Genomic DNA, 24,738 nt, shown 5'->3' with positions numbered 1-24,738 from the left:
CAGTGGATAAAGCTTCTTTAACTACAGGTTGATTAAATTGATGGCTATACCCTAACTTTTCTGTAGCATCACATCTTATTTTTAAAATAGGGTGGTGCTTGAATTAATGCACTGGGGAGAGTGTATTCATAGAAGTATTGTAAGGTTTGTTTCTGCCTTGCCTGGGCTTTGAGCTGAACTAATAGGGGTTGTCTGTGTTTTGTTCTTTTCATCTAAAGGTTTCTGGTCATTGATCTCGGAGTACCACAAATGCTTCAGTAAATTTGGTAAAGGACCGGTTGCTCCTTTGGGAAGTTTTGTATGTAGATCAATGTGGAAAAGGGTAGACTTTTTGTCAGTGATTGGATCCTGTGTTGGTTTGTCTTCAACAAGCTTGTTGATTTGGATGGAAATGAATCCATCAATTCAAAGTAGTGTTTTATTAATTAAAATTTTCTTTGGTCTAAATATTCTGGAAGTCTTGTTTTTAATATTGGACTGAAATTTCATTACATGTTTATATTGTTCATATCAAGATTTCTTTGCATTCACAGTTGCGAAATATTTTTCTGCATTTTTTTGTTTTGTACTTTTATAATTTTTAAGCATCAAATTCATAATGTGGGTCAGAGCTTTTGCTTTAATTAAAAATCATCACACAGGGGTGGAAATAACCCATTGCCCGACGTCCGAGTCCAGTGTTTTTTTCTGTCGGGCAAGCACATTTGTATATCACGCTGTACCGGTGTCCAGTTGACATTCCAATGTTAATTATGTTGTTTATTTAAAATATCACCAAGAAAATCGGCCGGTATAGTGGGAAAATTATAAGGGCAAGTGATTTTACATGTGCCACTGTACCGGAGTACACTAGCAATTTTAAAGTTATTTCCACCCCTGATCACAGATATACCTGACTGAAGTTTGTACCTTGGAGTTATAAGCGTTGCTATGAGTGAGGTTAAAATGGAGTTAAACGTTGCCCTATGAGATACATGCTGTAGTTTAAAATGGATGCTCCACACAGATACACTACAATAACCAGTCCTTATTTTAACCCCCTCAGTGCTGAGTGTAGGCAAGGTAACAAAAAGTACCATTTTTAAGCATCTTTTGGCATGATTGGTCTTCAGCAACCCATGCTTTTCTTAAGAGGCAACTAATGGGATCGGGTGGTCGAGACACTAAACCAGTCCTTGTTTTAACCCTTCAATGCAAGGTAACAACAAGTACCATATTTTAATGTCTTTTGGCATGATGCAGCTGTATCAAATCACCAATGGTCCTCTATCAACTAGACCAAGGAGATGGTCAGTTTATATTCAGCTTTCTGTCCTTGTGGTGTTAATGTGTTTCAGATCAAACACTAATAACATGATAAGAGACACTTGTAAGAGGTGACTAATGGGATGGTTGACACCTGTCATCATATCATGTTGTTAAGTGACACAATCATAGAAGGTCAGGTGAGGTGAAATTGGGTTTAACGTCGTGCTTGAGAATTTTTCGCTCATATGACGACGTGCATGCGTGTGTATGTGTATGTGCGGCTGCTTGTACTAGCCCAGACTTAAGCTGGTTTTATAGTGCTAGCCCACTGAGATACCATGCCGCAGTGAAGCATGAATACCCCACTCAGACACATTATACTGACTCCGAGCCGACTAGTCCTTGTTGTACCCATTAATGCCATACCAACAAGTACCATATTTTAACGTCTTTTGGTATGACGCGGTCAGGGATCGAACTCAAGACCTTCATTTTACAGGAACGATTAACAATGCTCCAGGTGGTAACACCTGGGCACCACGGAGGCGGTCACAATCATAGAAACAAACACAGGAGACACATATTGACATTGAGTATTCAAGTATTTTAAGGTTATTTGCTAGATAAACCCCTATTAAAGAGGAACATTTAGTGATCTTGTAGTATTGTTCACTGCATTCTGGATAGTATATAATGGTGGCATAGTTTTGTGAAGCTTACATTTTTAAATCAAATTTTTAAAAAGTATGTTAATAATGTTGACTGGATCATTGTTTCTACTTGAATAACCAAAAAATGTCTGTAATTTCAAATGTGATTAATTATTTTATTGTAATGACATATTTCAAGTAATTTCCAGATAAAGTTTACCCTGCTACAATAGCAGAATACATGAGTGATTGTTTCTATCTCTTTGGTGCAGAGAGGCGGTGATCCTCAGGTAGCCTGCTAGTTAAAGTGTTTGCTCATCACGCCGAAGACCTGGGTTCAATTCCCCACATGGGTACAATGTGTTAAGCCCATTTCTGGTGTCCTCTGCTGTGATATTGCTGAAATATTGTCAAAAGCGGTGTAAAACTAAACTCACTCACTCACTCTGATCTTCCATTGGTTGATTTGACTGATCCATCTTTCCAAATTCAATGAGAGAACAGAAGGTCTAAGTTCAATACCCTTGCCTTGTCCTACCACATGATTGGTCAGCTCACGGTCAGTACACCATAGCTGGTTAGGAATCCATGTACCCTGTGGTATCTTGCTATCTACATATCCAATCCTGGCCAACAATCATTAATTGGTAAGATCTGGACATCTCATGTTCATGTAAATAGTTTGTTTTTCAACAATAAAAAAGAATTATTTCCCATTATGGCTTGTGTTCCGACCTCAGCATGAGTCGTCTTGGCAATGTCTTGGTGAATGGCTGACGATTCTCTTTGAAGTGAGTGACTTAAGTGTAACTGCAGTGACAGTATCTCAGTTTATGGAGAAGACTTAGATGTACAGATGTATAGTTAGTTGTTAAATCAACGTTGCAGCACAAAATTAGGCAAATCGTGGAGGAAGCAAGATAAATTATTCTTAAATTTTGTGAATTGTGGTCTCTCATTATTGGTTTTCTATGCACAGTTCATTTGTGTAGATTTACTTTCAGCAGAGCCTTTGTTTCAGGTTGTAGGAGGGCTGGAGTGTGGGCATGTTGTTCAGCCATGTTGTTCAGCCATGTCTGATCTCTTGTCATGCTCCAGTGGGTTGAACGTGTGTTGAACAAGTTTATAAAACAGGATGGTTATTTTGAACTTCTTTGAGAGGCATTTTGAAGTTGGAGCAATAAGGAAGGATAACAATATATGGATGAACAACTTCTTTGTTACAGTGAGAGTGATGTTTCGGTGTAGGTTCTAACACTGTTATCAAGTAAGTGATGAACAGAATGTGGATAGAGAAGCATATATACAGGCGTGAGTTGTTTGTACTGTACAAACATGATTAGGACTGCAATGGCATAGAGTGAGTGAGTGAGTGAGTATGGGTTTAAGCCACTTTTATCAATATTCCAGCAATATCACCAGGGGTAACACCAGAAATGGGCTTCACACATTCCCATGTGGGGAATCGAACCCGGGTCTTCAGTGTGATGAGCGGACGCTTTAAGCACTAGACTACCCCACCACCCGGAATGGCATAGAGGAGCCAGTAACAATAACAACACATAGTCTAGGTTAACATGTGAAACCTGCAGCCGAAACGTCGCTCTCGCGGTTATAAAGAAGTTGTTCATCCATATATTGTTATCTTTCCTTAGGATGGTCATTGTGTGAAATATATAGCTTAACAAACTAAAGCAAAATAAGGATTTGACAACTGTTTGATCTATCAGTTGATAACAGCTATTATGAAGGTTTGCCAATAGGAAAGTCGGTACTGTGTCGACTTGCTGATGATTGATGGTGCTTGGTTTTAACCCAATGAGCAGTGTTGTAAACTCCCCATAATTTCAGCCAGATAACTGGTCTGGTAACTCTCGAAAGTTACCAGACCGGCTGGAAAGTTGCCAGTCCAGAATTTTCTGGATTAAGAAAAATAAAAAGAAGGTTACGTTAATAAGAAGAGGGAACTGTTTAATGTCAGGTTATTGTCACAATAACACACGTTTTCAAATGTTTTTCATTCAAGGCTTTAGTCATTATATACATTACAAAATTACACTGATTTAACAGCCAGACCATCGGGCGTGCAACTTTTTAAAACTGACCATCTGGTCGCAAAACAGACCGTCCCGGACGGTCGGGCAGGCAGGAGTTTGCAACGCTGCTATGAGAAATCAGCGGATATAGCATTGACAGCTACAGTGTGTGTCAAGTTTGTGTGGAGCATTGAAGGACACACGTAGAGTACGAACTTCTCATTCAAGTGACTTCACCAGAACCCTGTTCAATTGAAATGGATTCTTCTCTTGGATGACTTCCTCACATCATTCCGAGTTTTTCTTAAGTTTGTTAAGTGTTGATTATGTGATTTATGGTCGATTTTAACAATGGCTATGTTATTACAGGTGTTCGTCGGTCAAGCCTAGCCTCAACATGGAGTCGCGACTCGGGGTTGTCGCACCGGCGGCTCAAGCCGATATCGTCGTTGAGCATCAACGACATGGCCTGCGAGGCCAAGGTGCAGCCCCTCCCCAGCCCCGGCCTCCTCAGCACCCACTCCATGTGGTCCACCAGCGACCTCTTCAGTCGACCATCCAGCAGGCAACAGGACCCCGAAGTTGTCTCCAAGTAAGAACATTCAGTATTAGGGGCGGGTATTGCAGAGAATTTTCATATTGCGATATATTGCGATGCGAAAACATGTATTGCGATATGTATTGCAATATATTGCATGAAATATTTTAAACAAAAACTACTTATAATCGAGGTAATGCTTGATTTATAGAGCAAATACACAGCAAAATCACTATGCTTGATTAAGCTTTAATAACAACTTTTATTCATGATTAAAAATAAAAATGTGAATAATATTTGGCACAAATGAAAAAAGGAAATATCCGAAGATTTCCGAGTGTTATGAAGTTTTCTGAATGCAAGTCAAAATACCAGTTTTCGATCAGCATATCGCAATACATATCGTTTTCATGTCTGAACCGGTAAATACCAGTAAACCAGTTATATTACGCAGCCCTATTCAGTATTCAGAATTACCATTACAGTGCGATGACAGGCTGCAGTGGGATCAGTGGTCAGGCTCTCTTACTTAGTTGATGGATGAACTAATCTCATGATGTCAATCACTCAATTATTTAGAGGTCACAGTCATATCACTGAAGTACAGCTGAGTGTGTCATTAACCAACAAATTAGGCTGTGACAAAGCCAATTTATCAGTTTTAGGAGATACTATGGTTTTAGATATTTGAATAACAAACTTCAAAGAATCATCAAACTTATATTACAAATTGATATATGTTCATGTTTAAATATATTGTCTCAGACTCTACTGTCGTAAAGTGAACAATGTTTTCTGTACAACTATGTCTACTCTCATCCTTTGAAGACTATTTCCAGTACAACATCTCTCCACTCATAATTTGAAGAATACCTCTACTGCTGTAATCTGAAGAATGTGTTTTGGCATACTACTGTCTCTACTGCTATAATAGGAAGAAGATTTCCAATACAATTATTTTTAGTCTGATACTTTAGAGAATGTGTCCCACACAACTTTCTCAGCTCTTATACTTTACAACTATCTCTACGCCCAAACTTTTAAATAACAAACTTCAAAGAAATATCAAACTTTGAAATATTTTACAAACTGACATATGTTCATATTTATATATTGTCACAGACTCTACTCTCATAACTTGAACAATGTTTTCTATACAACTATCACTACTCTCATACCTTGAAGACTATTTCCAAGATTGTGTCCCACACAACTTTCTCATCTCTTATACTTTAAAAGTGTTTCCCTTACAACTATCTCTACCCTCAAACTTAGGGTAATGTTTCCTTCTATAACTCCCTTTACTCATACTTTCTAGAATTTTTCCAATACATTTTCGTCTACTCTTAAACTTTGTAGGAATGTTTCCAATTCTGTCTCTGCTACCAGTGTGAGCATCATTTCCCTTACAAGTGTCTCAGCTATCATACTTGGACCTGATCAAGGCATAGAGATAATATTATCATTTAGAGTGGACTCCGGATGCTAGAGGAGTTTCCAAAACATCACTCCACTGAATATCAGGAGAACATGTAAATACATACCGCAAGACAGTCATTGGGGACGGGACGTGAAGTCAGAGTTATCTGTCATAGAAAATAGTTTCTCATGCAAGGAATGCTGTTATATAGCAATAAAAATATCTTGATACAAGCACCCTAAGAAATTGTTGCAGTGAAGTTTATTAAACATTGCTGAAAGATCAGCCCATGTATCCATGCAGTATTAGATACAGGCATACAGAAGAATAGTTATATGTGATGAATAACCTCAGGGAGAATTAGAGACCCAGTGGATCCAAAGGGGTGCAGGGTGCAGACTAGTCTGTTTCACAGTCCCTGAACCTGCTGTTGATCACTTGATTGTCTGGTCCAGACTTCTGCCTAGGACCCATGAAGATCCGGGTTAGAATTGGTCTTCATCAACCCATACTTGTCATCAGAGGCGACTAACAAATCAGGTGGTCAGACTCACTGACTTGGTTTTTACAGGTCAACGTATCCCAATTGTGTAGATCGGTGCTCATGCTGTTGATCACAGGATTGTCTGGTCCAGGATTATTTACAGACAGCATATTGCTGAGTGTGGCATTAAACAACAAGCCAACCTTCTGCCCAGCCCTTTCTGCAATAAAGAACGAAATAAAATCTAGATTTCATCAGGTTCAGGCTCTGAACCTTCCTTCTCACTGGGGCGGTGGGGTAGCCTCGGGTGGTTGAGGCTTTCCCCACATAGGTACAATGTGTGCCGCCCATTTGTGGTGTGCCCTGCCGTGATATTGGTGGAATATTGCTAAAAGTGACATAAAGCCATAGTCACCCACTCCTCATCACTGCGGCTCCTTTTCAATATAAAGGAGTTGTTTGTTTCTATCAAAATTATGTATATTCAGAGACAAAGTGTTTAATTATGGATATTCAGAGACCTTTTTTAGTGCATCAGGCATGTTACATGTTAACTGTACACTGTGACGTATCATTTCTCCCACTCCCAATGAGGGACGGTGGGGTAGCCCAGTGGTTAAAGCGTTCGGTCATCACGCCAAAGACCCTGGTTCGATTCCCTACATGGGTAAAATGTGTGAAGCCCATTTCTGGTGTCCCCCGGCAGTGATGTTGCTGGAATATTGCTAAAAGCAGCGTAAAACTATACTCACTCACTCACACACTCACTCCCAACAAACCGTCCAGCCGACCTCATATTCTGTTTCAAAATACTACATTCACTCCTGAGACCAACAGAGGTCCTGTACCTCACTTATCTTTGAAGATACTTGTCTTGGAAATGACAGGGCAGTGTCTATGAATATAAACATGAAAAAGAGGAAGCAGTGTTGCTTCTGTAGAGAGGTTCTGGCATAAAACAAAACAATTTCGGTGTGACTTTGCCAATGAATACTGGCTTATGAATAAATGTCGAATGTATGGAATAGAAGTGTATGATTTCATAACAGTCGAAGTGGGGAGTGTATCTAAACTTTGATATCACGATTTAATGGAGAACCAGTGTTGTGTGGGATGAGGTGTCGGTGAAGGTCATGTTGCTGATGTAAAGTTGGGGTCAGCGGTGATGTTGTAGTCTGGTCAGTGTTGTACGATGGACTCTGATGGACAGACAGACAGAAGACAGGATGTGGATGATGTCTCTCTGTGAGTAGGTGTTAATCCCATGTGTTTCACGGTTTCAGCCGATGCAGTATGGGCGTAGGACTATGAACAAATAGTGGCTAATACACACTAGAAGGGGTTACCAGAACTAACATGCCTTTGGTAAATAATTAAGCATGAGTCAGGATAAGTATAAAATATCAATTTTAATCAAAAAGTTACATATTGTATGAGCCTGTAGATAAGCAGGGGCAGATACAGCTTTTTGAGAAAGGGGGGTGCACAGTTCATTTTCACCCATTTTCAAAAGAGTTTCAATGGTCATTTAGTAAACTTTCACGACAAAAAGGGGGTGCATACTTCTGCAACCCCCATCTGGATCCGCCTATGTTAAGCCTAATTTTGAGGAGCAGAAAGAGTATTCTGTAGAAATGGGTCGGCATATGTAAATGTTACACTTTCATCAAAACAATTTCTTGTGATAAACAAATGACATTCATTGAATGAAGAAGAAAAAATCACATTTTTATAATGTGTCATCGATAGAAATATTGTTTTATGGTTACTTGATGGCTTTAAATGTAAATCTGTGATATTCTAGTTATTTTACTGTCCTTTCTTGACAGGTATTTATATAATGTCTTTCAGTGGCATTTAGAAGTTGTACATTGATGTCCAAGATATTTTTATGGATTAAACTTCTTTATAATTTCCCTCACGACGTTTCGAGACCATTCCAGGTCAGTTCACCTGATGAAGGGATCTGGACTGGTCTCGAAACGTCGTGAGGGAAATTATAAAGAAGTTTAATCCATAAAAATATCTAGGTATTTATATAGTTTAAGATTGGTTTTATTAATATATAGTGAGTGAGTAAGTGAGTTTAGATTTTCGCCATTTTTAGCAATATTCCAGAAATATCACGGCGAGGAACACCAGAAATGGGCTTCACCCATGTAGGAAATCCAACCCGGGTCCCCTGCGTGACGAACAAAAGTTTTAACCTCTAGGCTACCCCCCTGCCCCTATTAATATATAGCTTTCATTGTCACGATATAAGTTCTGCTGATGTGACTCTCAGTTTTAACTCCCTCACCTGTCACTACTATATTTATATTATGATTCTTTTTATTCTTGCCCCAACTAAATGGATTGTGTGGTCAGACTCGGTGGTTGCATGTCCAAAGCGCCCCCTGCTGTAGGACATTGTTCATAATATCAATCACCTGTTTCTCTGGTTCAGATTCTGTATTTACAGACAAGGCTGGAATTATGTGACTGCTGGCAATATTCCAGCAATATGTCAGGGACACCAGAAATGGGCTTCACACATTCTAACCATGTGGGGAATCGAACCTTAGTCTTCGGCTTGACAGGTGAACGCTTTAACCACTAACCTACCCCACTGCCCCTATTATGAAAGGAAGGAAAACTTTGTTCGATTGCTATTGGTTAGATAACGCTTGACAAATGTAACAAAAGGGACATGAAATATTCACACAAAAAGCATTTAACTCAAATATAGCTTCTACTGCTTCTGCCTCAATTGACATTATGGTATGCTGGAGGTTTGGAGATTGTGTATGTTACGCTTTTCACATTCTGTTATTAATTCATGTCTTGAATTGTCAGGAATCGTAAAAAAAACATTTATGTAAGCTGGCTGCGTGGGAAATGTGTTTGTGCCTTACACAACAACTCTTGACGGGTAAAAAAAGCTTGTAGGCAGGAACAAAAAGATGAGAGATGTTACTATGTAGAGAGTTTACTGGATCACGTTATTTTGAAAAATTTGTCAGGTGGAAGGACAATGAATTTTTTAGTTCTTTCAACACCAGTCAACCAGAAACTTTTACTGCGATGACTCCAAGTTCCCAGAGACTGATAGATGAGGACTTCATTTATCAAGGAAAATGTCAGCCTGTACAACTTATTGCTATACATATCATACACCAGTTGAATGGTCTAATCTGTTGATAAATATGAAGGTTTAATGAAAATGAGAAGACTACATACTTGTAATGTTCAGTTAAACCAAAGAAGAAGCGAAAACTGCAGCAAGTGTACTCACTCACTCATCCATATATCGTTACATTATTCTGTTACACATAACTAAATAGAAGGCAACAGCCCAGAGAGTGTCTTTTATGTTGTATTTGTTGCCCTAAAAGAATAAATTGTCTACAATTCAATAAAGATGTTTGAAAACAAAAGAAAAAAGTTCTTAATTTCCAGATTAGTACTTCTTCCATAAGAATGAGTGAGTGAGTGAGATTCGCTTTACACTGCTTTTAGCAATATTTCAGCAATATCACGGCGGGGGACACCGGAAATGGGCTTCACACATTGTACCCATGTGGGGAATCGAACCTGGGTCTTCGGCATGACGAGTGAACGCTTTATCCACTAGGCTACCCCACCCCCCTCTTCAAGAAACAAACATACGTCACATAGGTCTTGTTGTTTTTCCTTTCTAGTTTCAGGTTTGTTTTGTTGATTGGTGTTGTAAACCAATAAAAAAATATGTCCTTACTTTGGGAGAATAAACTTTGAAGGCAAATAATATAATTGTTTCCCTTAAGCTTTATATAGGCATTCATACTCAAAGAACTTCAGATTTTCACATCAAACATTTGAACAGCTCTACATTTGGGACAGATGGTGGAGTAATTAGCTCAGTGTAGTTTTGTCCCTCGGTGATGCCAGGAACCGATAATCTTGAGTTTGATTCCTTGTTTGCCCGATGTTTATTGGTTATCAGGACCATACCTGTTTTCTTGTGTTTTACCTACGTAGAAGACAGAGACCTGTATCAGTGTAGGCTTACCTTCCACATTAGTGAGTGAGTTTGGTTTTACGTCACTTTTAGCAATATTCCAGCAATATCACCCCGGGGAAACACCAGAAATGGGCTTCACACATTGTACCCATGTGGGGAATCGAACCTGGGTCTTCGGTGTGATGAGCAAACGCTTTAACAACTAGGACACCCCACCGTCCCCACATTAAGCTGGTGATATAGCTGGAATAGATTTGATCTTCAGTCACCCATGCTTGTCGTAAGAGGAGACTGATAGGATCGGGTGGTCAGGCTCACTGACTTGGTTGACGGGGTGGTGGGGTAGCCTAGTGGTTAAAGTGTTGGCTCGCCACGCGGAAGACCCAGGTTCGAATCCCCACATGGGTACAATGTGTGAAGCCCATTTCTGGTGTTCCCCGCCGTGATGTTGCTTGAATATTGCTAAAAGCGGCGTAAACCCAAACTCAGTCAGTCAGTCAGACTTGGTTGACAAATGTCCCAATTGCGTAGATCGATGCTCATACTGTTAATGTTGATCACTGGATTGTCTGGTCCGGACTCAATTATTTACAGACCACCGCCATATAGCTGGCATATTGCTGAGTGTGGCGTTAAACATTCATACTGGTAACTCACTGGTGACAAAGTTCTTGACAAGACAACAAGTAATGGCTGCCCACATCCACCAACTTTAGATGATGTCTCCATTCTCCCTACCTCTCATTTGTAATTTAAGATTAAAATTAACTTTAAACTAAATGCTATTTTTATTGTACATTTACCATTCCTCAAAGCTGAGCTGTTACAAGTACTTATTACTGTCCAGATGCACTGTATCAACTCTAATGCATTCTGTCTGTTGCTGGAGTGATGCACTCCCTGACTTTGTGTACCTGTTTCCACACTTCGAAATTAGTAAATCTTTGTTGCTGACGTATAACTAGCTAGAACATGCCTGTAACCCATGGAGTCTGTTGCTGGAGTGGTGCACTCCCTGACTTTGTATTCTCATAACTATATTTTCTTACTTTGAAAATTTGTAACTCTTTGTTGCCAATATGTAACCAGCCCTAACATGGAGTTGTGTACTCCCTGTCTTTGTATACCTATCTGAAATGAATAAAAATATTTTTAAAAAAACAACAAAAAACCTCTAATGCATTCCTCTTAACATATTATTATTACTGATCGCCACCATATAGCTGGAATATTGCTGCCTGGGGCGTTAAACAACAAACAAACACATTAAGGTGACATGTGGTGATGTAACTGGAATCCTGTTCAAAGTGTTTTAAGGGCGGTAGGGTAGCCTGGTGGTTAAAGCGTTGGCTTGTCACGCAGAGGGCCCGTGTTCAATTTATCACATGGGTGCAATGTGTGAAGCCCATTTCTGGTGTCCCCTGCCACCATGTTGCTGAAATATTGTTAAAAGTGGCATAAAACCATTCTGACAAACTCACTCAAAGTGGTTTCAACAAATTCATGTGATAGGGCAAGTCTCTGAATACACTTAACTCTTACAAACGTCATAAATTATCATCATCTGCCGTGGAGTGTTTTCTGTTCAACTACACGATTAATTTCAAGGAAAAAAACACTTCACTTCATTACTTCTGTGCTTGGTTCCAAAGTCAAATACCAGAAATACAATTCAAAGCCCCCCAAAAACATCTCTGAATGTGATCTTCTAAGGAAACCATTGATGTTGAATCTCCAGCAACAAGGCAGAATGCTTTGAAGTAGAAATCTGTCTGAATCCATCATTAAACGTTTTATGTCTTTTTTCCTTTTGAATTCAAAATGTTATCGGGTTGAGGTAAAAAGACGATTCTCGTTTGTTATGAGTAATTTGATTTTGAAAAAGTTTTCAGTGAGCACGTAAATATGGTCGGTACTCCTGATAACAAATACACTGTTAATGGACCAAAGGGTTAGATCACCTTGAAATTGTCTTCCTGCGTTGGGTTTGTGAATTGTTGAGCCAATGTTATTCATGCTTGCTCCAAATGATTTAAATTTCAAAGGCAGTTAATCTCAGTTGCAAATGAAGCCTGTTATTTTAGATTTATTTCAGAATGTGCTAAGTTTCCAATCCTGTTTGTCCATCAATATAAATAGCCGTCCCTGGCGTCAGTATTTGTGCTCTGTGAAAATACGAATATTGGTGCAGTTTAGGCTGTTTGGGAAAGTGGAATTTCATTTTTGTTTAAAAGAAAATTGTTTCGGATGTGCATGCCAGGCTTTGTTGAAGGCATCAGTGCTGGGTTCCAGAATGCAACAGTCATTGTAAACAATGAAATTCTGAATAGTCTTTGTATGTAAACATGTGGGTTTTTCTGATAGGTATTGTGTAGATATGTATATATGTAGATTGTACTGATAACAAACTGTTAGCATTTGACTGGTCTAAACCACAACTCACAAAACTATCGACCCAAGATTGCTGTGGTTCCCTTTGCTCTCGATATTAGTATCCTTGTGAAGTTGGAGTGCTCATCTTTATTCAGTGTCTCCATCTTTATTTCGGGCTGTGTTTGTCTGTCATACAGACCTTGAAATAGACTAATGCTTAGTCTCTGAATATATATCATTTTAGTAGAAACAAATTATTTATTTTGAATTGAAAAGGAGCCCCAGTAAGATGGGACATTCAGAACCTGAGGAAATCTAGACTTGCTTCATGTATGGCTATAGCATTGCAGGGAGGGCTTTGCGCGGAAGGGAAAATAATGTGGTTCAGGGACTGTGAGTCAGACTGACCCTGAAACAAATAAATAATAAAACCCATGCAAGTCTGGAATATGTGTTACTTGTTACTTGTCCCCTTTTGATTACATTAAGGAAGATAATTTCTGACATTTTTTTTAATGAATTTTTTTCTCAGAGACTCGATTTTAGTCTAGTTTTGTAGGGCCAGACCAATTTGTTTTCATGGTTTTATTATGATGATACTTAAGTGTATTTGCCCTTGAAGCAAACTTGATTGAAAGATGAAAATTGTGATGAAAAATAGGCACTCCTGGCAATTTTAAAACATATAATATTTATGTCAAGAATATCAAGGTCTCAATTATCAGACAGAACAGAAGGCTTGCATAAAAGGCCAAACGGCATTGAAAATGACATGAATGTATCATTGAAAATCAAGGGATAAGGTGTTTGTATAAAATGATAAGCATGTCCCCGTTACAGGTAGATCTGGGTTAGAATTGGTCTTCAGCAACCCATGTTTGATGTAAGAGGTGACTATTGGGCTCGGGTGGTCAGGCTTGCTGACTTGGTTGAAATGTGTCATCATATTCCAATTGGGTAGAACGATGCTCATGATGTTGATCACTGGATTGTCTGGTCCAGACTTGATTATTTACATTCCACCGCCATATTGCTGGAATATTGCTTAATGCAGCCTTAAACCAAAAACAAACATATCAAATCAATCAAATATCAAACAGCCTATCAAATCAATCATCTTTCAATCAATATCAATTGTGAAGCCCATTTCTGGGGTAGCCTGATATTGTGGTTAAAGCGTTGTCAGTCAGTCTTTCAATATCAATTGGGCCGAAAAGCACCATAAGCTGAAGACCTGGGTTTGAATCCCCACATGGGTACAATGTGTGAAGCCCATTTCTGGTGTCCCCTGCTGTGATGTTGCTGGAATATTGCTAAAAGCGGCGTAAAACCAAACCAAACTCAGTCAGTCAGTCCAATATCAATTATACCTAGGAGATGGTCAGCTTATAGTACGCTTCACCTCTTTGTGATGTTAATCAGGTTAAACACTAATACTATGGTAAGAGACATTGGTGAGAGGTGACTTATGGTTGACACTTGTCAACATATCCCAATTGTGCAGATCGATGCTCATATTGTTGATCACTAGATTGTCTTGTCCATACTCGATTATTTACATTCTACCGCCATATAGCTGGAATATTGCTGAATGTGGCTTTAATCAACAAACAAACCCGTACAGGAATTGTCCAACGCTCATCCAGTTTGCTTCCTTCCTTTTGAAATACATTTTGTATTGAAGAAAACAATCTGTACAAGAAATACGTTGATCTTCCCTAAGCAAAAGAAAAATTAGTGAAATGAGCCAGTGAGTCAAAATTTATCGTCACATCAGCAATATTTTAACCATATCGTTAGTGAAATCATGGCTCCTGGAGTTGTGAGAGTTATTGTAGTATGATGATCTAATCAAGATGAATCTGACAGTCTGAATGACTGTAAGTGTAGACAGTTCTAAGTAGATGCATTGTGGGACTGAATACCAACGCCAGGGTCATGCTTGTCACAGACACATAGACAACTGGGAACTGTTAAGCCACAAAGGAACTCATCTAATCCTCACATGACACTGCATGGCCGGGAATAGTCGCTTCAGATTTACGTTCATCAAGTATCTATCAAGGCTCTGGTTGTAATCAAATTGGTGACTTCGCGTGTCACAAACTCGGACCCTTCGTAGACGGCCTCAGTGGTCAAGCCCATTAATTTACCAGTGGCCTGAGAAGTCAGGTTTGGGGGATTTTCATGGCAGAAGGTGAAATAAGAAGAAATCGAGGCAAATTGTAGGCGCAGAACAAATCTGTTTTCAGACAGAAGGGATTTATTCTTATCCTATTGGCTGATTGTTGGGCTGTAGTTGCTAAGTGACCAAGAGTGGAATGGGAATTCTTCTGGGGTGCATCTTGATTTTTACATTTGTACCAGTTCAAATTAGATTTATATGTGTTAGCTACAATTTCACTTACTTCTGATGGTTTGGGGGCTTGGTGGTCATCAGATTTTGCCAAGAATCAAAGAAATCTTTCACTGATGGGTTCATTATGGAGTGCCAGTGTTTTTGTAAACTTGTTCTCCAGATGTTTTGTGGTAGACGGGCTCCACTCTTGTGATAAACTGGTTCTAGTATTGTGACATCTTGAACTGCTTTGCTCAGCAATTGTAGCGCATTATCCAGTGTTGTCTAGATCTGTGGCATATCAGATTATTTGTGTACATAATTAGTGCTCTTATTTTGAACTTAAATCAGGCATGCGCTGAACATTGTATGTACTTTATACTGTTCAGGATTTTTTTTTATTTTTTTTTTTTTTTCACAGAGTGGGACATTTTTTATTTTTTGTCAACCATCATACATCAGTACAGGATATAGTAAATTACTATTTTGTTGTATAATTTAAGATTAGGGAGCATTTCTGTGTTTCTCAAAATATCTATCATGCAACAACATTCCATATGTTGTTATGACATCTCATACCAAGTTTACAGGGGCGGTGGGGTAGCCTAGTGGTTAAAGCGTTCGCTCGTCACGCCGAAGACCGGGTTCTGATTCCCCACATGGGTACAATATGTGAAGCCCATTTCTGGTGTCCCCCTGCCGTGATATTGCTGGAATATTGCTAAAAAGCGGCGTAAAACCATACTCACTCACTCACTCATACCAAGTTTACAATAATGTGACAGATTTTGACAGTACGCTTGTAGATCTGCCCTTATACTGGGCCTAAGCAATACTCGCATGTTGTTTAGCTGGTTGGATATAAAACCCAATCTCTCTGATGCTATGACTTTTGTTCTGTTTTTTTACATGAACACTTCATATCCGTGACAGACTTGCTTGATGTTGCATCGTACAGCTGTAATAAATATAGGGTTATGATATAGTCACAATTGTACAGTCGACTCTGCTTTTAGCCGAGATTTCTTGTAAATGTGGCAAGGGTTTTGTCACTTCTATTTAGACCACCAGTCCCTTACAGTGCTAGCTGCCAACAGGTGATGAAGTGAGACCAGCAGACCGATTTACTGAAACACCCAATACCATACTGTCTCCATGACAATGGTTGGCAAGGCAGGTTAAATAAGGGAAGAGCATTTCGACATGGGTGTGGGCGGCCGGATGCTATTATTACCGATAAATGGTAGTAGAACGGATAACTTCAACACACTGACTGTTTGCTGGACAGTAGCCAGTAGTATAGTCTGTTTGGCTCAAAAGCGGACCGATGAATTGCAATCTAACTCGAAAACTAATAAACATAAAATACTCAATGAAACACTGATCATAATCAAAACGTCTGACCAACTCTGTGATTTTTGTGCAGAATTTATGTCCTAAAATTAAAAAAGTTGTTTAACAAACTATCATTAAAATATCGACACAGTTCACAGTTTGTTACGAGGGAGGAGTGCAGAGAAAGGGACAGCCAGGTGTGCGAGAAATGATGGAGACGGCACAGCACAGGTTAATGAATCAATAACTTTGTCGGCACTTGTGCACGTGCTTCTCTAACACCTGGCTGTCCCTTTCTCTGCACTCCTCCCTCGTAACAAATAGTGAACTGTGTCAAAATTTTAATGATAGTTTGTTAAACAACTTTTTTAATTTTAAAACATAAATTCTGCAAACAAATCACAGAGTCGGTCTGATGTTTTGATTATGATCAGCGTTTCATTGAGCATTTTATGGTTATTAGTTTTCGAGTTAGATTGCAATTCATCGGTCCGCTTTTGAGCCAAACGCACTATAGAGTGGACAGCTTGTGTTGTCTTAAGGACCAGCAGCAGCAAAAACAGAATCAGCAACAATGGGCAACTACACTGCCTACAGCATAACACTGAGCTTCAGCTGGACAGCAGATATTGTAGCTGAAGGGGTCGTTGTCGGCACGGGTACTACAGATGTGTACCCCAGGTACGTTTCTGTATACAGATATGTACCCTGTCCAAAATGAGAATACAGAAACATACCCTAGGACGATTCCATTCCCATTGTGTCGAATTCTTGATCGGAACTGTCATACTGTTGTATTAGATACATTTGATTGCGTTATGTAAGTAATGAGAATACACAGTAACGGATATTTCGCGATGCACATGAATACCACTCGCAATCAGTTGAACGGGAACAACTATATGCGGTTTCGGTTTGGGATGGCGGAATATGGACTCGTCTGCCTTTTAGGGTACCGGGTATGTTTCTGTATTTTGACTTTGTTTAGGGTACATATCTGTATACAGAAACGTTCCTGGGGTACGTATCTGTAGTACCTGTGCCGACAACGACCCCTTCAGCGATATTGTAGTTAAGCAAATGCTTCCACCTGCTAAGGAGAAGAGGGACGGAACAGATCCATGCTGCCACGTATGACCAGATCATTTTGATGATGGTATAGATTGATTAAGTATTAATGTTAGCAGCTCACAAGAACCACACCAGTCACACATACCTGCTCAGCCCTTACCTATGATCATGGAACACAAGAGCCACTTGACTAGCCACTGATGAATGGAACGTCACTTACTGGGTGAAGTAATTACTTTTTGGCATGAGGGCTTTGCGGATTGTTTAAGCTGGTTGAAGCAGCATGGGAGTACCTCTATAATTAGCGAATGCACTTAAATTTATGTCACTATTTAAGTGAAAAGATCTTGAACTTCAGTCAAGAAATTCAGTTGTGCCATGTTGGAATCCGGACATTGTCTCAGTGTAGATGAAGTATGGGAAAACTGTTCAATGGAATGTTGGGCTCCAAGTTCAGTTTGCAAACGAACAAAGTCATATTTGAACAACTTGAATCAATCTTGTGCAGACCGCATATTTGCCAGAGGTCATTCCCCTTTAAAGTCAACACTAACAAATTAAGGGCTTTCACAATCACGCAGTTTGTTATGATCCCGTATAACGAGTATCCCAGGTGAGCTTTGGCCAGTGTGTGTACACATCTGTATTGGTATTGGACTTGATCAATGATGGCTAGCCTCCATGTATCGGGTCTAATTGGTCTTCATCTATACGTCTACATGGTGTGTATTCAGACTGGTATGGACTCTGGCCACCATGGACGTTACAAAGATAGCCTGCAGGTTCATCTGAACATAACTCACAGTGGGAAGTCTCCTTTGTCTGGGTGTGGTATATGTTAGGACTGTTATGATTCCTTTGCATTATTGGTGAATCAAACCATATCTTTCATGAATTCAGTTAGTTATTTGCAGTCACTAGAATTGATTATTCATTATTTTTTTTAGGAGTGTTTTTACTTGAATTTAGGTGTTATTTATCATATCGAGATATCCACAATGGAATAATAGCAAGCATGCTTATATGTTATATATTGAAGGCCATGATATCACTCTGGAAGGTTATGATATTACCCAGTTGGTCATGATATCACTCTTTTAAATCCTTGATATCACTATGGAATGTCATGATAACACAATGGAATGTCATGATATCACCCTGGAAGGCCAGGATATCACTCCAGAATGCTGTGATTCCCAATATTAGCAATATCACGGCAGGGGACACCAGAAATAGGCTTCAAACATTGTACCCATGTGGGCACTTGAACCTGGGCCTTCAGCGTGATAAGCTGAACGCTTTAACCACTAGGCTACCCCACCGCCCTATGGGAAAAATGAGAAGTTTCCTGGTAGATATTAAGCCAAGTTGTTTTTGCCAAATTTGGGATTAAGATACTTATATTCATATGTAGTAAAGCAATCTCATTGGACAATATTTTCATCCAATCAGATTGCAACACTGAGCAAACACTCCCATTTATACTACAGTGATTCATATATTATGTAGTTTATGCAGATGTATATTTTTATGAACATTAAAAATTATGTAACGGAAGATACATTGAAAGGGCATTAACCTGTTACAGATAAGGAACAATTTATAATTATGGTTTTGTAGCCATTTGTTCTTCAGTCCGGTCAGTCCCTCCTGTAAATGTGTGGGGAATAGTTTGTGTGGAAATCTAAAGCTTAAAATGTGTTAGGCTAAGTCCCTTGGGTCAATGATTTTGTAGCCTGCATTATAATAACCTTTGTGAGTTATTTGAGCTAGTTGATCGGCTTCAGTTATATTTGCATGCAAATCAATTAGAAAAGCCGAGAAAAGAGTGGTTTTGTTGTTTTTCTCCCCAGAGCCTCATAACACCATGGCTGACATAATCTGATTCTCAGCTAGACTTCATGATGCAAGGAACATGTGCAATCTGCATGTCTCCCGACACAAATCCCTTTTTAGGATTTTTTGTAGCCAAGTCTCGGTTAGTACTCACTGACATTTAGAAAAACGAAATACCACGCCCATGAGGAACATCAAAGCATATGAGTGAGGGGATTGTTTCTTCAATCCTTTTGAACTCAGGATAGAAATGCAGTGATAATGACATGATGTGTTGTGTACAAGTGTGTGTATGGATGCTGTAGTTTTGATGGTTTTCCAAGTTCTCATCACAAAGCTTCTTTAGTCTTTGTTGGCATCTTCAAGGAGTTGATGTCATCCAGGTGTGGTCTTGAGACTTCAAATGGGAATTTGTTTGTCGTTTGTTCTGCAGTGTGTTTGGGATATAAGGACCAATCAGGCTTATTAAGCCACCCCTGTTAGGAAATCCAAACCTTGAAATGTCAGTCTCACCATTCACCTACCTACGAATCATAAAACCCCATTATTGCATCGTTAGCCTAAGTTCCATTGGTGAAACCCCAGCATTGTCTCACCTCTCGCCCTCAAACCAGACAATTGTCTCACCTTCAACCCTAAACCCAGACCATTGTCTCACCTTCAACCCTATACCCAGACCATTGTCTCACCTTCAACCATATACCCAGACCAGTTCCTCAGTCTGACCCTCAAACCCCAATTCTTTTAACTACATAACCCTTCGAGCCCTCTGACTCTACCATTGCCTCAAACACAACCCTCCAACCTCAGCTGTTTTAACTCCATGAAAGCCTCCATTACTACCATTCCCCTAACCCCTATCCTCCAATCCGAGCTGTTTTGACTGCACAGCCCATCTACCCATTCATCCATACTATTCCCCCAACCCCCACCCTCCAACCTAAACTGTTTGACTCCACAACCAATCTACCCCTCCATCCATACCATTCCCCCAAACCTCACCCTCCAACCTAAACTGTTTGACTCCACAACCCATCTACCCCTCCAACCCCACCATTTCCCCAACTCACAACCCCAAACCCCACCCTCCAACCTAAACTGTTTGACTATACAACCAATCTACCCCTCCAACCCCACCATTTCCCCAACTCACAACCCCCAACCCCACCCTCCAACCTAAACTGTTTGACTCCACAACCCATCTACCCCTCCAACCCCACCATTTCCCTCCATTCCTACCATTCCCCTAACCCCTATCCTCCAATCCGAGCTGTTTTGACGGCACAGCCCATCTACCCATCCATCCATACTATTCCCCCAACCCCCACCCTCCAACCCCATCTTCCAACCTGAACTGTTCTGACTCCACAACCCATCTACCCCTCGAACCCCACCATTTCCCCAACTCACAACCCCCATCTTTCAACCTAAACTGTTTGACTCCACAACCCATCTACCCCTCCAACCCCACCATTTCCCCAACTCACAACCCCCATCTTCCAACCTGCATGAACTGTTCTGACTCCACAACCTATCTATCCCAATAACCTGCCATTTCCACACATCCCAACCTCCGCCCCCTCACTCACCCACCCACCTTCCAATCTGACCCTCTGACCATTGCCTTAACCCCCATCCTTCAACTCAGTCTGTTTCGACTTTACAACCCATCTCACCTTCCAACTATATCAATTCCTCAGTTGTTTCAATTACACAACCCATCGAGCCCTCCTACTCAACCATTGCCTCATCCCCAAACCCAGCCCCAGCTGTTTTGACAGTATATCCCCTCCCACCAGCTCTAGCTGTGGGCCCTGGTCCTAATCCACCCTGACACTCACACACCTGCCTCTGACAAAGCTGGGGCTGGCTGTAATGACACCAGAAGTCAGAGACATTTACAGGCTAAACTGTAGGGATCAGGAACGCAATATGTTAAGAGGAATGCATTAGAGTTGATACAGTGCATCCGGACAGAACTAAGTATTTGTAGCAGCAGTGTTTAACTTTGAGGAATGGATAATATAAAATAAATGTAGCATTTAGTTTAAAGTTGATGTTAATCTTAAATAACAATTGAGAGGAAGGGAGAGTTGAGACATTATCTAAAGTTGGTGGATGTGGGCAGCCATTACTCCATTTTTTGTGGAGAACTTTGTCACCAGTGAGTCAACAGCATGATTGGTTGGTTGTTTAACGCCACACTCAGCAATATTCCAGTTATATGGTGGCAATCTGTAAATAATCAAGCTTGGACCAGACAATCCAGTGATCAGCAGAATGAACATCGATCTATGAACTTGGGATATGATGACATGTGTCAACCAAGTCAGTGAGCCTGACCACCTGATCCTGTTAGTTGCCTCTTACGACAAGCATGGGTTACTGAAGATCAATTCTATACCGGATCTTCACGAGTCGTCATCAGACGTATAACCACACACAGGTCTGACAGTAGGAAGTATATGAATGCATAATGACATTTAGAAAGTATTCAAATGTAATATATGTTATATATGGGATTTCACTTTCTCAGTAAAGTACAGGTTTAGTTCCTGTTAGTGGTGTTCCGATTAATTGAAATAATTGAAGATTGGTCGCAGTGACCAAACGACCAAGCAATCGATCACATTTTCTCATAATCGAACACAAATGATTTTGGAACTGCTGTTTTAGTCTTTAAAACACTTGACGATGGAACATATATTCGAAGTTGTCAGGGTCTGAAAACTTGTTTAATTCTTAGAAAACTCACTTCACTAACTGAAAAGTCATGACTTAATATTTCTTGAAGACTCCAGGAAGTTTATGGTCATGATATATTAGTCATTACTTTAAAGTAGCAAGTTGCATCATCTTATACATATCTGCAATAACAACCTGGCTAGGAAAATCTGAAAAATGATGCTAACCAATTTATTTCGATGATTGTTCGTTGGTAATGAAGCAATCATCAATTGTGAGATTTCAACCAATTCCCAACACTAGTACCTGTTTGAGCTGAGTCACTTCCAGGAGTTGAACCCACACTCTCAGAGTCAGGCACCTTTACTGAAAAAAATGTAATTCAAAATATAGCACATGTAACACAGGTTATATATTGGATTACACTTCCTCAGTGAAGTGCAGATTCAAGTTCTTAGATAGGTTGAGTCCCATCCAGGATTCGAACCCAGTGTCTCAGAGTCAGACACCTACTTGCCAACACACAAAGTCAGCCATCTAACCCACTCAGCCGCAGTGCCCATAGGTAACATAACCTCATCAGAGTTCTGTGAAACAGAGATTATTAGTGTTTCCATATTGTAAGTATATATTAGAATTATTTGCATTGTATTTTGAGGTGAGGTGAGGTGAAATTGGGTTTAACGTTGCGCTGGAGAATATTTCGCTCATATGACGACGTGCATGCGTGTGTATGTGTAGGTGCGGCTGCTTGTACTAGCCCAGACTTAAGCTAGTTTTATAGTGCTAGCCCACTGAGATACCATGCCGCAGCTAAGCATGAATATCCCGATCAGACGCATTATACTGACTCCGAGCCGACCAGTCCTTGTTGTACCCATTAATGCCGAGAGCCAGGAAGGGACCAACAAGTACCATATTTTAACGTCTTTTGGTATGACGTGGTCGGGGATCGAAACCGCGACCTTCCGCTCTCGGGGCGGACGCTCTAACCACTACACCACGGAGGAGGTCTATATTTTGAGATTTGGGCAGACATAGTTTTTAAATTTTTCAAATGCAAATTATTTTTTGGTGAAGGAGATTTTTGTAAATAGGTAAAAGTTATTGAGAGAAATTATAAGACTAACTGAAAGTCAGTCAGAGGCAGTGGGGTAGCCTAGTGGTTAAATCGTCCGCCCGTCACGCTCAAGACCCAGGTTCGATTTTCCACAAGAGTACAATGTGTGAAGCCCATTTCTGGTGTCCCCCTGCCATGATATTGCTGGAACATTGCAAAAAGTGGCATAAAACCACACCCACTCACTCACTCACTCACTCACTCAAGCAAAGAACACACTAGACACTTCTTCATTCTAGCGGGTGGGATTTCACATGTTACAGTGTGTTGAAAGAACCTCTAGATTACATACAGTCAGTGTATTTGGCACATATGGATTTACAATAATCCATTTCAACACAGTTAACACAGAAGTACAAGTGAAATTCTTAATGTGAGCTACGATGATACATGTGACTTCACAATACTTAATATGTCGACCCGTGAAGATCCGGGTTAGAATTGGTCTTCAGTAACCCATGCTTGTCGTAAGAGGCGACAAACTTGATTGGGTGGTCAGGCTCACTGACTATGTTGACACATGTCATCATATCCCAATCGCGTAGATCGCTGCTCATGCTGCTGATCACTGGATTGTCTGATCCAGACTCCATTATTTACAGACCGGTGCCATGTAGCTGTAATATTGCTGAGTGCGGCGTTAAACAACAAACCAACCAACTTGATATGTCAGGAGACATTATCGACAGTCACTCCACCACATGATTAGGACGGTGTTCCCATCAGTGTAACTGTATGCTGAATGAGACAGCCCCTTTCCAGTACATTGCTCCTGACCCACATCGCCTTCCCTCCCTGTACATAACTACAACAAGTCAACTTCATTACCATCTTTAGCAACCTTTCTGTGTTTCCGGACTATTTCTAAGTTCCCGAAATGATTACCACTTCATGTCGGTAGTCAGAAATGGAAACAGACCAACTTGGTTATTCCTTGTTTGAAAGGGCCAGATTTGGGGGAAATATTTCATTTACTGGAGAGATGAAATGAGGTCTAGGATGATATAATGATGAAATGTTATTATTCCTATTACAATATTTAGAGCCATGGAGTGGCAAAGTTCATGTGTACATAAAGGAGCATGAATATATGGACTTGACACTCACAAATATCTGCTTATACACCTAAAGAAATCACTTATATATTACTTATATGTGCATGTGTGTATGAAATTAATGAATATCATGGATCACCACTCAAACAGCCCACCTTAATAGTACCGGGTATTTATGTTTAAAAATCCATGAAATTTTGTCAAAACTCTGTAAAAGGTGTGTTCCAGGGCCTAGATTTTCTAAGCTCTCTTAGCGCTAAGATAGTCGTAAGTGCCATACATTAACATTAACTTACGACTATCTTACCGCTAAGAGAGCTTCAAAAATCTAGACCCTTTTTCTTTCAGCCATGAAAGTTTACCTCCTCCTTTCTTAGTTACCGTTTTGGAACCATCACAAATCTGTCACTTCAGTCACACTTTCATCTGTCACATGAGACATTTTCCCTATTTAGCTCCAGGTTTTGATCTCCGTGAACTGCATGTTGTCCATTCAAAGGCCACGAGAAAAGGATTGCTTCACATGAAACCCTTTGTTTGGTCTGACATTCGAAAACACCAGGACAT

General features: G+C 40.1%; 1 protein-coding gene across 2 annotated transcripts in view; it reads left to right on the top strand.

The window, feature by feature from the left end:
• Positions 1 to 24,738, top strand: part of LOC124285694 (cyclic nucleotide-gated cation channel beta-3-like) — a 239,839-nt gene that overhangs the window by 125,026 nt on the left and 90,075 nt on the right. For both annotated transcript variants that reach the window (XM_046721972.1, XM_046721971.1), the window contains one exon: positions 4,304 to 4,526. In XM_046721972.1, the coding sequence (XP_046577928.1) occupies positions 4,304 to 4,526 (223 nt within the window). The remainder of the gene's footprint in view (positions 1 to 4,303; positions 4,527 to 24,738) is intronic.

This window comes from Haliotis rubra, unplaced genomic scaffold (assembly GCF_003918875.1).
Source record: "Haliotis rubra isolate DU_JTF1 unplaced genomic scaffold, ASM391887v1 Scf366, whole genome shotgun sequence".
Taxonomy (NCBI): Eukaryota; Metazoa; Mollusca; class Gastropoda; order Lepetellida; family Haliotidae; genus Haliotis; species Haliotis rubra.
The sequence above is the reverse complement of the archived record's forward strand: the minus strand, read 5'-3'. Positions and strand labels throughout refer to the sequence as shown.